Source organism: Lynx rufus, unplaced genomic scaffold, assembly GCF_022079265.1.
Source record: "Lynx rufus isolate CCGP_SWC_20201006 ecotype Redwood Valley unplaced genomic scaffold, mLynRuf1.p SCAF_17, whole genome shotgun sequence".
In the NCBI taxonomy this organism is placed as follows: domain Eukaryota; kingdom Metazoa; phylum Chordata; class Mammalia; order Carnivora; family Felidae; genus Lynx; species Lynx rufus.
In genome coordinates, this window is record NW_025814831.1 from 29278748 (window position 1) to 29291616 (window position 12869).

Genomic DNA, 12869 nt, shown 5'->3' on the forward strand with positions numbered 1-12869 from the left:
TTGGCTATTGTTGATAGTGCTGCTATAAACATGGGGGTGCGTGTGTCCCTTTGAAACAGTGTAACTGTATCCCGTGGATAAATGCCTAGTAGTGCAATTGCTGGGTCGTAGGTTAGTTCCATTTTTCGTTTTTTGAGGAACCTCCATTCTTTTTTCAGAGTGGCTGTACAAGCTTGCATTCCCACTCTCATACATTTTATTAGGTTGGTCTGCATGACCAGTGGAATATGGGGGAAGTGATAGTATATGACTTGCAGGGCTAAGTCATTAAAAAACATCACTGCTTCTGCCTTGTTCTCTCTTGGATTGCCCACCCTGGAGGAAGCCAGCCACCATGTTGTAAAGATATTCAAGGCTCTTTGGAGAGTCCACTTGGAAGCAACTGAGGCTTCCTTCTAACAACCAGCATCAACTTGACAGCCATCGAGTGAGCCGTTTTGGAGGTGGGGTTTTCAGCTTCATTCAAGCCTTCAGTTAACTGCAGGCTGGGGAGCCTGCATCTTGACTCCAGTATCATGAGAGACCCTGAGCCAGAACTATCCAATTCTCAAATTCCTGGACTACAGAAACTGTGAGATAATAAATGTTTATTATTGTTTTAAGCAACTAAGTTTTGAGATTATCTGTTATGCATCAGTAGGTAACTAATGTATACCATCTTAAATATTTGTTGGTTTGATAAAACTTGGACAATGTAAATAATGTTTAGTAGTTTATCCTTTAGATTCTTTTTTTTTTTTTTTTTTTGGAAAATTACTTCAGTTTATCAAAATTTTAACAGTGGTTAAAGACCGACATTCAATGTAGCAGTATAGCTATAGAATTAATAGATTCAGAAAAATAAAATTATAGTTTCTCCTAAAAACAAATCATTATTACTAGATCAGGTATTCATCTTATTCTCTTAAAATCTCATTTTATTCGCTTACAAATCTATGAAAGTATTATTTTTCCCTTCTTATGTCACTTTGTAGTTTCCTATTATCAGTTTCTTTTGAGAACCTTCTTGGACACTCCACTAGGTGCTTGGGCTACATCAGTAAACAAATATTTCTTCTCTCTAGGAGCATATATTCCATTAGAGGAACACACATAATAAGCATAAGCATAATATATAAGCTGTCTAATACGTTAGAATGTGATAAGTGCTATGGAAAAAAAAGATCAGAGTAAAGGGGATTGAGAAAGCAGGCAGAGGTAAGGCCACATGAGGGAGAGAAGTTAATATTAAAGATAGGTGTCAATAAGAAAGTAGCATTTGAACAATGATTTGAAGGAGTTGTAGGAATTTATCAAGTGGATGTATATTTCAGAGAGTGGGGACAGCTATAGCAAAGGCCCTAAGGCCAGAGCATGTTTGACATGTAAGCATGCAGAGGTCTGTGATGCGGGGGAGTAAGATTAAAACTTAGATAAGGTGAGAGAGGTAATAGGGAGGGAGGCAGAACAGGTGGATCCATGAAAACTGTTGTTGGAATCTTGCTACTCTGGGGGAAATGGGAAGCCTCTGCTAGATTTTGCAGAGGGGAGACATGTAACATTTTAAAAGGATGACTTTATTTGCTTGTTAAAAATAAACTGTAGTTGGGGCACCTGGGTGGCCCAGTTGGTTAAGTGTCCAACTTTGGCTCAGGTCATGATCTCATGGTTCATGAGTTTGAGTCCCATGTCAGGCTCTGTGCTGACAGCTCAGAGCCTGGATCCTGCTTCAGATTCTGTGTCTCCCTCTTTCTCTGCCCCTCTCCCTGCTCACATTCTGCCTCTCTCTTTCAAAAAATAAATCAACATTAAAAAAAATTTTTTTAAATAAAAAAAGGCTCTCGGGGAGTGAAAATAAAAGCAGAGATATGTTGGGGCACCTTGGGTGGCTCAGTCGGTTAGGCACCCAACACTTGATTTTGGCTCAGGTCCTGATCTCCCGGTTTCTGGGATAGAGCCCTGAGTCGAGCCCTGTGCTGACAGCACAGAGCCTGCTTTGGGATCTGTGTCTCCCTCTCTGCCCCTCCCCCCACTCACTATTGCATTCACATGTGCTCACTCTCACACTCCTTCAAGATACATAAACAATTTTTTGTTTTAAACAGAGCTCTGGGGTGCCTGGGTGGCTCAGTCAGTTAAGTATCTGACTTTGGCTCATGAGATCATGACTATCTCATGGTTTGTGAGTTTGAGCCCCACGTCAGGTTCTGTGCTGACAGCTCAGAGCCTGGAGCCTGCTTTGGATTCTGTGTCTCCCTCTCTCTCTGCCCCTCCCCCACTCATGCGCGCGCGCGCGCGCGCGCTCTCTCTCTGTCAAAAATGAATAAACATTAAAAAATAAATAAATTTTTTTTAAAAAAGCAGAGCTCTGTTAAGACAGAGTAAATCACATGAAAGATGATGGTGACTTGGGCCAAGGTGGTAGCAATGAGTGATCAGAAGTGGTCAGATCGTGGAAATATAATGAAGTTCTGGTTCTAACCAGCAGGAAACAGATCAAAAGTTCTTGGTCGTATATAGGAAGGAAATCAAACTACTGTAAGACTTTTGCATGTTGATGCCAGTCTAACTTTCCAGCTTCATCTCTGATCATTCTTCTCTGCTCTACCTTCTCTTCCCACCCTCAAATCCATTTTTCCCTGGAGTCATTCTAGGTGACCCTTCCTGGGTGACCTAGTAGTTAAAACTGTGGGCTCTGGAATTAGACCATCTGGGTTTGATTTCTGGCTCTCTTCACTTACTATATGGTCTTACATTACCTAGCTTCCTATGACTCAGTTTTCTCATTTCTAGAAAGGGGGTGTTATAAATAAACCTACCTCACAGAGTGGTACTGTGAGATTAAATGAGATGCATGTAAAATACTTAACATAGTGCTTAGCTAGTATTAAGGTTTCAATAAATACTAGCCACTATTATTATTATTACTTCAGATTGTGCTCCTTTGGCCACAGTCCCCTGCATTAAGTGCTAACCCTCTCTTCTATACCCTCCTCTGCTAATAGTGTACTTTCTTGTTTCTGAAATCCATATTACACGTTTTTGGGGAAATAAAAAATGAAATCAAGCCATTCATAATTTACCTATTTCATATTTACCTATTTCATCTTTTTATAGTCCCTCTGGTTTTTATCCACATGTCTATATTATTTTTGTAGTTCTATTCATTTTTCACAATCAGTTCACATGCCATCTCATGATGCCTTTCCTAATCCTATCAATAGAGTTAGTCCTTAAGGCCCTGGGCTCTTTTAGTGTTTTTATGATTAACTTGAAAGTGTGGTTATTTGTGTCTATGTCTGTCACCTCTGCCAGACTCTGAGAATCTTGAATAAAAAAGTCTGTTTATTCATGTTTAATTCTCAAGCAACTACCACTTGATGGGCATTAGTGAACATTTGTAGAATTAGACACGGGAATGGAGCCTACTAAGGCTTCCCACTTCAGTCTTTCTTATATGTAATGGCCAGATTCATATTTGTGACACTTCCTTGCTCAAAATCTTCAATGGCTTCCCGTTGCCTACAGAGTTTAGTCTGAACTCAGCTGAGTGTTTGGTGTGCTCTCCTGTCTGAATTGAATTTGCCCTTCCAACTTTATTTCCTATGACAGTTAGTCAAACTGATGTGTTCACTATTCCCCAGGGGCTTCCATCCCTTTTCTATATCCATGTCTTGAATCATTGTTTCCTGAAAAGTACTCCTCTCCTATCTTAATGCCCCTTCTCAGGACCTTCCTCAAATGCCACTTCTTTTATAAAGCCTTCTCAATTATTCCAGTTGTAAATAATATCTCCCTGTTTTAAAGTCTCAGAGCATGGCAACTGTGCAACTGTGCAACTTGTCACCTTTTAACTCTACAGACATAGTTAATGGACATGTATTTATTTCCTGTTTACTGTAGTCTCTTAAAGGCCAGGTCTAAGATGATTCATCTTTGCATGACATACTTGTAAGTAGCATTGGCAGCTGATAATTTCTGGAATGCCTAAATGAATGAATGAATTTGTGAATAAATAGAATTCCTGGAATAGCATTACTATCCATGAGCTGGTTTTGAGGGGCATGGGGAGTTGGGTATGTGATAGCCATAGTAAGACACTGGGAAAGGTGGTACCCTCTTCCCCAATGCTTTTGTCTGCAGATATTATCAGTTCAGTTGTACCAAGTCAGTTAGAAATGTACTGATGTTGGGGCACCTGAGTGGCTCAGTTGGTTGAGTGTCCAACTTCGGCTCAGGTCATGATCTCACGGCCAGTGAGTTTGAGCCCCACGTCAGGCTCTGTGCTGATAGCTCAGAGCCTGGAGCCTGTTTCGGATTCTGTGTCTCCCTCTCTCTCTGACCCTCCCCCGTTCATACTCTGTCTCTCTGTCTCAAAAATAAATAAACGTTAAAAAAAAAAAAATTAAAAAAAAAAAAAAAAAAAAAAGGAAATTTACTGATGTTAACATGTTCCAGGCTCAGTACTTGGGTTTGGAAATACAAAAGATATCATGTTCCCTCACCTTAGACACTCTTCAAATAGCAAAGTGTTCCAGAGTTCTGGCCCTTGGTGTTGGGTATGTAGGTCCCAACTTATATTCCCAAATGAGGCATTGCTTACTGTACTGAATCTATTTCATACTTAAATTAGACCAGTTTTTGTTTTGCTTTACTTGACTAACTTTTGCTCTGAGTAGTTTGGCTAATCCATTTCCATAGTTTAGCTTATTTAAATTTTTCACTCTGGTTACATTTTAAACTTGCTTTGTATTTAATTTTTAACTTTGTTAAAGCTAGCTTTTTTGTGGAGCTCAGATGAATTGGCAGTGGGAGCTTCACTAAGACTTTTTGGTGGACCTTTCCAGTTACCTACACTTCATTCCATTATTTTAAACTGTTGAGAAATCCTGTGTCATTTTATTCAGGTCAGTCAATACTTATATTTGTTTAGGGAAGGAATAGAAGGACTTAAATTAACAATCAGGTGTTCTCATGGAACTGTATAAGGAAAACCAGTCCATTCTTTGAAATATGATTCACTGCCTACAGAACCATTGTTTCTCACACCTGTTCTCTATTTTGGCTCTCTATACTTCATCTGTTTAATACTTAAAGTTCTCAGGATTCTCCTTGTGTCACTTCACCAGGCTAATTCCTACCTCTAATTCAGGACCCAGCTTAGGCCTCTTATCCCTTAAGGAGCCACCCTCTTCCTTCCCAACTCCATCCTTCCTCTGAGATGTAACTCGGTAACTCTGAGATGAGTTATTTGCCTCGTAGGTCCATTCCTATAACATTCTATGCATATTCCCATAAAAGAACTTACCACAGTATGTGCATTATAGCTGTTGGTTTACTTGTCTGTTTCTTCTAGTAAGTTGAAGTCTCCCCAAGAGCTGAGCCTATATCTAATCCCTCTTTTGTATCTAGGAGATAGCACAGTGTCTGGCATATATCAGACATTCAGTAAATACTTATTTTTTTTTAAATATATGACCTTTTAATTTATTTATTTACTTTTAATTTTTAAAAAATATTTATTTATTTAAAAGTTTATTTGAGGGGCGCCTGGGTGGCGCAGTCGGTTGAGCATCCGACTTCAGCCAGGTCACGATCTCGCGGTCCGTGAGTTCGAGCCCCGCGTCGGGCTCTGGGCTGATGGCTCGGAGCCTGGAGCCTGTTTCCGATTCTGTGTCTCCCTCTCTCTCTGCCCCTCCCCTGTTCATGCTCTGTTTCTCTCTGTCCCAAAAAAATAAATAAAAAACGTTGAAAAAAAAAATTTAAAAGTTTATTTGAGAGAGTGTGCACATATGTGCACAAGAGGGGCAGAGAGAAAGGGAGAGAGAATCCTAAGCAGGCTCTGCAGCTGTGAGCCCAGAGCTCAACATGGGGCTTGATCCCACGAACCACGAGATCATGATCTGAGCTGAAATCAAGAGTTGGATGCTTAGCTGAGCCACCCAGGTGCCCCACATTCAGTAAATGCTTATTAAGTAAACAATCCAATGCCCAGGTTTCTAAGTTCATCTCAAGGATAGAAGCTACCAAGGAGTGGACTAAGGTTGTAAAAACATGAAATAGGAGGGGATTAATAACATTATTACATAGTTACATATTTTGTAATTGTAAATAGAACATGTAATATCCTGTATAAAAATAGAGAAGTCAGTTCCTGATCAACTTCTGCCATATAAACAATTCTGCTAGTTGACACTTAACTATCATAAAAGTAGATGAACCAGACAATCATGTGTACCCAGAAAAAAGGTGGATAAGGGAGGAGTGAAAGATCAAGAAGGGAGTGAGTTAGTAAAATGCCACGTAGTTATTTGCAAGCTAGCACAAAGGTGAACGTGGTTCATGAAGCTAGCTTGATTCTTGAAATAGGATCAAAGAGCAAAAGGCAACCAACAGTGAAAGCAAGGATTCACAGGAACAGGCAGACATGAGTTGGTGAGCACCCAAATGGGGCCTGGGTTATGTGGGATTGTGGTCTGTCTGGGTGACATGGGAGAAGGGAATCTGGAGTGTGAAGCTCTGGGGAGGCTGACTAGGGAGTATTAATGTTTCCTATAGAGACAAAGATATATTGAAAAGACCTTGGAAGAAAATGAGAATAGTGACAAACACGAGCTGGCACCAGGGTCTCAAAAGAATTGAAGAGGGGACTTTATGGGGGTGAATAGGAGAAAGTGAGCAAGAGATGTTTGAGAAGGTCAGTTCTGAAAGGAGTGAATTTCAGTATACTGATTTGTATACTCCCCAGTCTGTAGAAAGTAAACTTGACTATCTGTTTTGTTTTGAGTAGCATATAAAACATATAATTGACGTGTTTGAAGAAACAATCTTGCCCTGGAAGTTTGGAATCGTGATCTTCCAGTGGAAGGTAATTAACCTCCTTTTTAGGAGGTCAGCTCTTATATTGCTAAATGGGTAGGATCCAATGCCTGAGTTATTGGATCACTATTCATCTTCTCAGAGTACTTATTCAGCACCTACTGTGTGATAGTACTGTTCCAGTGCCAGGAACACATCAGTGTATACAACAGACAAAAATTCCCACCCATATGTAGCTCACATGAGGATGGCAGAGAGCAAGGAATATGAAAAAAACCCACAAAAGTAGTAAACTATATAGAAGATGGAAAGTGCTATGGAAAAAAAAAAAAAAAGCAGGGAAGGAAGGTAGAAGATGTGCATGTGGCCAGGTGGGCTGCAATTTTAAATTGAGTCGACAAGGAAGGTTTCAAGAAGGTGACATTTAAGCAAAACTAACGAAGTGAATGAGCAAGCTTTTCAGGCTGCGGTTGTGTAAAAGAGGATCCCATTCTATACACTCTAAATTGTAAGCATTCTTAACTAATCTTAAAGAAAAATGAGATTGAAAGTGGCGTTAGAAGGTAGGGATTAAAAGCAGAAGGGGCATTTTAATGTTTTCATCCTTTGCTTTCTCTAAGATCTGTTTAGTTTCACACTAAACACCTGGTATGACTCTGCACTTTTTCACTTCATGAGAACAGATAACCTAGCATGCATTTTTTTCCATGTGAAATCTCTTTTGGCAGAAAAACAAATGTTTGCTTAGTGGAAATAGAAGCTGGAGAGATTTTTCAGAAACCACAATAATAGAGAAAAAATGAGCCCTAAGAAGCTGCTCTGGAATTAGTTACAGAGGTAGAGGAAGGCTGGTGACTGGAGAGCCCTAAATGTTCTTCTTGAGGGAGAAAAGGGACCAAGGACTGGATATGGTTTGAAATCTGGACAAGGCAAGGATCCATTAATACTCCAAGAATCTGAAATGGTTGTTTCTGTTTTCAGTTATTTAGACTGATATACATGTCCAGTCTGTTTGCTGTAAAAGAAAAATCAGCCAAAGGGAGTGATTTAAGATGTGAGTATGAATCTGGCCAAGCAGCTGCCCTATTTCAGTGTTGTTTTCCTGGGATAAAGTTTCCTTTGAGACTCAAAGTTGTGTTTTTTTTTCCCCTAGCCGAAACCTTTATTCTTAACTATGGAATAGAAGTCCAGCCTTGAATTGTGTTCAAACTGATAATTCTAACTCTGCCTTTTAGTATCTCAGAACTACTCTAGTTATTTTTAAAAGTTTAAACTCTGAATGCAATTAACTTCAATTTGTATTATTTTTTTAAATGTTTGCTTATTTTTGAGAGAGAGAGCACAAGCAGAGGAGGGGCAAAGAGAGAGAGAGGATCCGAAGCAGGCTCTATGCTGTCAGAGGAGAGCCCGATGCAGGCTCAAACTCGGCCCCCAGGCATCCCTCAATTTGCATAATTTTATACAATATGCCACCTGTGGGAAGAGAAGCATTTTGATAAAATGAACCCTAGGAGGTCAACAAACTTGAGAATGACTGAGAATCCTCAATCTATGCCCCAAATATACTGAGTATTCTGTTAGAGATAAGGGGACTGAACAATAGGAACTTCAGAATTAGATCTTATATAACCAGTTACTGTGACTTACATAAGGAGAAGTCCAGAGATGAAGGCTGGAACAGGACTCTCAAAACTTTTTTGAGCAAAGTGCATAAAGGGCCATTAAGGAAGCCTTACATGTTAGAGGATAGCATTGTTCATGAATACCAGGAGAAAATACAGCCTAGAGCAAAGAAAATATAGCTTATCCAAGAGACATTGTTTCATGTAACCCTACTGTAGGTTTTCAGCATCATTTGTATTCAACCTGCTATAATATACTGATCTAAAACAAATAATGCTGAGCACTAATGCTAAGATTTTTGTCTTTGCTACAAACATATAAAGAAATATAGGCAAGAACTTGCCGTAAGGGAGGCTTTGGGAATAATCAGAAAAAGAAAGATTGGCAAAAGTGAAGACTGATTTCTGATCAGGATTTCACCAATGACCTGCTTTATGACTTTCAGCAAGTCATTGAGCTTCTCTGGCTTAATTTGCTCATTTGCCTTAACTTCTTACAGGGATAACATGGAACCCTGAAACCTATGAAAGATGTTTTTTAAAACTGTAACAGTCAGCACCCCTGGCTGGTTCAGTTGGACTGGAAGAGCAATGTGACTCTTAATCTCTGGGTTATGAGTTTGAGCCTCACATTGGGTATAGAGATTACTTAAAGAAACTTAAAAACAACAACAACAACAAAAACCTATAATGGTCCATTTAAGTGTTTTTTAATTAAGTTGATTTCCCTAAAATGGGATTGTATGTGCAAACCCTGGCAATATTATTGGTCACAGGTAGCAGTCCAGTAGCCTGATTTTTGAAGCCTGTGGACACCCTAATGCTAGTGACTTTATAACTTCTATGTAAATTTATAACTTTAATTCAGAAATTGAAACATAGGAAAAAAGACAAAAGAGAAGGAAAGTGGGAGGGTTATTATATGATCTAAAGACAAAATCGTTGGGGGTGCCTGGGTGGCGCAGTCGGTTAAGCGTCTGACTCCAGCCAGGTCACGATCTCGCGGTCTGGGAGTTCGAGCCCCGCGTCAGGCTCTGGGCTGACGGCTCAGAGCCTGGAGCCTGTTTCCGATTCTGTGTCTCCCTCTCTCTCTGCCCCTCCCCCGTTCATGCTCTGTCTCTCTCTGTCCCAAAAATAAATAAACGTTGAAAAAAAAAAAAAAAAAAGACAAAATCGTTGAAATTGAAAGAAGACAATTAGACTCAACAATAAGAGCAGGGTGGCAGAGAGAGCCTTGAGTATGAGGGATCCACCTTACAAATGAAAGCAGAGAATGAGGAAATATATTTTAAATCCTAGTTTTCTATTGCAACAAGATACTCTAAAGGAAAAGGTGCCAAGAGCCTATGTTACTATGGTCTAGCTTGTTGTGCTGCTTATAAAAAATAGAGAAAGAGCACCTTGGGGAAGGGGGTGGGATTTCTGTAGTAGGTATTTCTTCCTTTACAGGTTTAAACAAAAGACGAGTTGGTCTATGTTTGTTTTTTGTCCTATAAGCCACTGCAGGTGTATGAACAGCATTGCTTCTGCAACAAAAGCCTAGACTCACCACATCTTGGGAGGAGAATGGCCACTGCATGGAGGGCAGCCTTTCTCATGCTGGTGACATCCTGTGTTTGCAGCACTGTCTTCCACAGAGACCAGCGGACTTGGTTTGAGGGTGTCTTCCTGTCTTCCATGTGCCCCATCAATGTCAGTGCTAGCACATTGTATGGAATTATGTTTGATGCAGGGAGCACTGGAACACGAATTCATGTTTATACCTTTGTGCAGAAAATACCAGGTAAGTGCAACTCGTACCCTCATTGGTGCCTATTAATCTACACTTCAGCCTCTCCTTCTAGAAATGAATGTGCTAAGAGTATGTGATATGAATAACAGAATCTTAATGCTACTGAATGTCTTTCTTCAGAGAAGATTTTGGACGATAATTGAACATATAGTTTAATTCAGTGTGAAATTAAAGAGATCTGGGTTGCCTGTAGTCTAAAACCCATATGTCCAAGAAATATAGTTGTAATTTGTCCTTTTCTCTAAAGGTAGTTGATACTTCGGATCCAGAATATTCAGAATATTGGATGTGGTCTTGAGAGAGGATCACTGTCATCCTTGGAGGAGATGAAACAACCCTGAGGATTAACTTTTTGTGAATTTCCAGTGTTCTCAGGTTACATATAGAGCCTAAGAACAGGAGTAGGAGCTAGGTGTCCACCCCGACAAATGGCAGAGGGACTCTCAAGAATTGCCTGTCATCTTCTGTCCCTTTACTCAATACTCCTACAAGCCACTCTTCACAGGTGGGATTACTTGGGATGGTTTGGAGGAATAGGTTAATCTAGTAGGTCATATGATACAGAACCCACTATCAGAAACAGTCTAGCTTTTGGTAATCAGCCATCTGTCTTCTGTTTTCTTCCATGGACAAAAAGGTCAGCTTCCAATTCTGGAAGGGGAAATTTTTGATTCTGTGAAGCCAGGACTTTCTGCTTTTGTAGATCAACCTAAGCAGGTGCGTTTTTTATAACAAGATGTTCAGATTCTCAATGCTTTAATAACTTTACCACGCTGCTGCTGTTAAATACCTCATGCTGTTCACTACTGATACTGAGTCATGTGTAAGATCAGTTTTCTGTCCTCAGATATACTCAGTTATACTTGTACACCCCAAGCTCACTAGGGCTTGGGCAGAACGAAGCAAGAATAGATTGTGGATATGCAGGGATGACACCATTTTTTTTTTTTTTTTTAGCAGATTGCTCCCTTTGTATTTACTGTTTAAGATTTTTGAGTTGAAGTCATCAACTGCATTGATTAATGTAGATGGAGAAGATAGACATGGAGTTCTCTATAAGATATGAGGTATAAACATAGCAGTTGAGGAACTGTAGACCCAATGAACTTCATTTCAAAGTACCCTGATATAGGACAGATCATGTATACCTATACTCTAGAAATTAGGGAAGAACTCATGAAAACAAAAATCTTTGGTATTAAAGGATGTATAGAGAGTTTTGTCATGACTGTATTTCACATTTGAGCACCCATAACATGCCATACCCAGTGTGTCAGAGACCATACCAAAATATAATAAGGCAGAATATTGATCATTTGGTAGCAAATGTAAAGATATTGTTACAAGCATAGTCATTAACCAAAGGAAAAACTTCTATTAAAAATGGCTTGCAGTACATGACTGCCTCAGTTGGTAGAGCATATGATTACTTAATAAAATCTTAGAAAAAAGAATAGCTTGAACTTGAAGACCTGTGAAGATGTTTTTTTTCTCAGCTCACTAATATGAAATGGTAAATGCGTCAGAAAATTGGGAGGTGTCAAAAACTGATTTGACATTTAAAGAAGATTTTGTTGTGGTTGCTAATAATTCTGATGATTTAGAGGTAGCAGCATGTTGTCAGATGTTCACTCAGGGAAACAGTGGATTTAAAATAATGGTTTTTAATTTCATAAATTGAGTATCTACTCTGTCCTGTGCGTGTAGGTGGTATGATGCAAAAATGAACCTGGCAGGTTCTGTCCTTCCAGAGATCATAAAACCTGTAGCATGGTAATAGCCACACCAGCCTTTGTGTGCACGTACATGCAGTCTGCCGCATGCAATGCACTCAGCAGTTTTTCAGTGGGATGAGGCGTATCTCCCATCGTAGAGTTGAGGAAACCAAGTCCCTATATGAAGCCACAGAGCTAGCAAGCAAGTCTTCTAACTCCAAATCCGGTGTTTTTTTCACTGTACCCAACTTTCTAGCCTGAAGCTAATTTATGAGACACAAAATAACAATCAGTTAAAATGACCATGCTATAAAAGAATAATTTTTGTTATCATTCAACCAAAATTAAATGCATTTTCCTTCAAAGAAGCCTACTTATCTAGGTTTCTTCTCCTGTAGAGCAGAGAGTGGTTGGAGCCCCCTGCTCCCTCACTCCTGTTATCCCCCCGAGCATGTTGAGGGAATAGACAGTTGCCACTAAATGAACTGTTCACTGTATGAGTAGGTTATCTCTTTTGAAGGGTGCTGAGACTGTTCAAGGACTCTTAGAGGTGGCCAAAGATTCCATCCCCCGAAGTCACTGGAAAAGAACCCCAGTGGTCCTGAAGGCAACAGCAGGACTGCGCTTACTGCCAGAACAGAAAGCCCAGGCTCTGCTCTTTGAGGTAATCTTCGAAGTCCTTTGCATCACAGATGATTATTTTTCCCTCTGTGAATATTTGCCTTAGGGGTGTTTAGCTCTTTGGAATGTGACTGCTACCTTTAGTATTCCACCATCGCTAAAGCACTCTGGTAACTGGTCTCTTGTTCTAGCTACTCACGTTTTTAAACGTTACTCTTGAATTTATACAACTTTTCCTAAAGAATTTTAAAGTATTTCCTGTCCATGATAGTATTAACTCTTCTAACTTATTAGAATCACAAAAATTATTTTTAGCCCACT

At 39.7% G+C, this 12869-nt stretch overlaps 1 protein-coding gene across 3 annotated transcripts in view; it reads left to right on the forward strand.

Annotated features, from left to right (window-relative positions):
• The window catches only part of ENTPD5 (ectonucleoside triphosphate diphosphohydrolase 5 (inactive)), a 46361-nt gene that overhangs the window by 10487 nt on the left and 23005 nt on the right, over positions 1–12869 (forward strand). The window contains exons 3-7 of one of the 3 annotated variants that reach the window (XM_047079370.1): positions 322–571; positions 7780–7852; positions 9918–10203; positions 10850–10929; positions 12448–12591. In XM_047079370.1, the coding sequence (XP_046935326.1) occupies positions 9987–10203; positions 10850–10929; positions 12448–12591 (441 nt within the window). In that variant the 5' untranslated portion in view covers positions 322–571; positions 7780–7852; positions 9918–9986. Of the gene's footprint in view, positions 1–321; positions 572–6795; positions 6848–7779; positions 7853–9917; positions 10204–10849; positions 10930–12447; positions 12592–12869 lie in introns of those variants that run through there. The other 2 variants (XM_047079372.1, XM_047079371.1) reach the window with 2 other exon arrangements.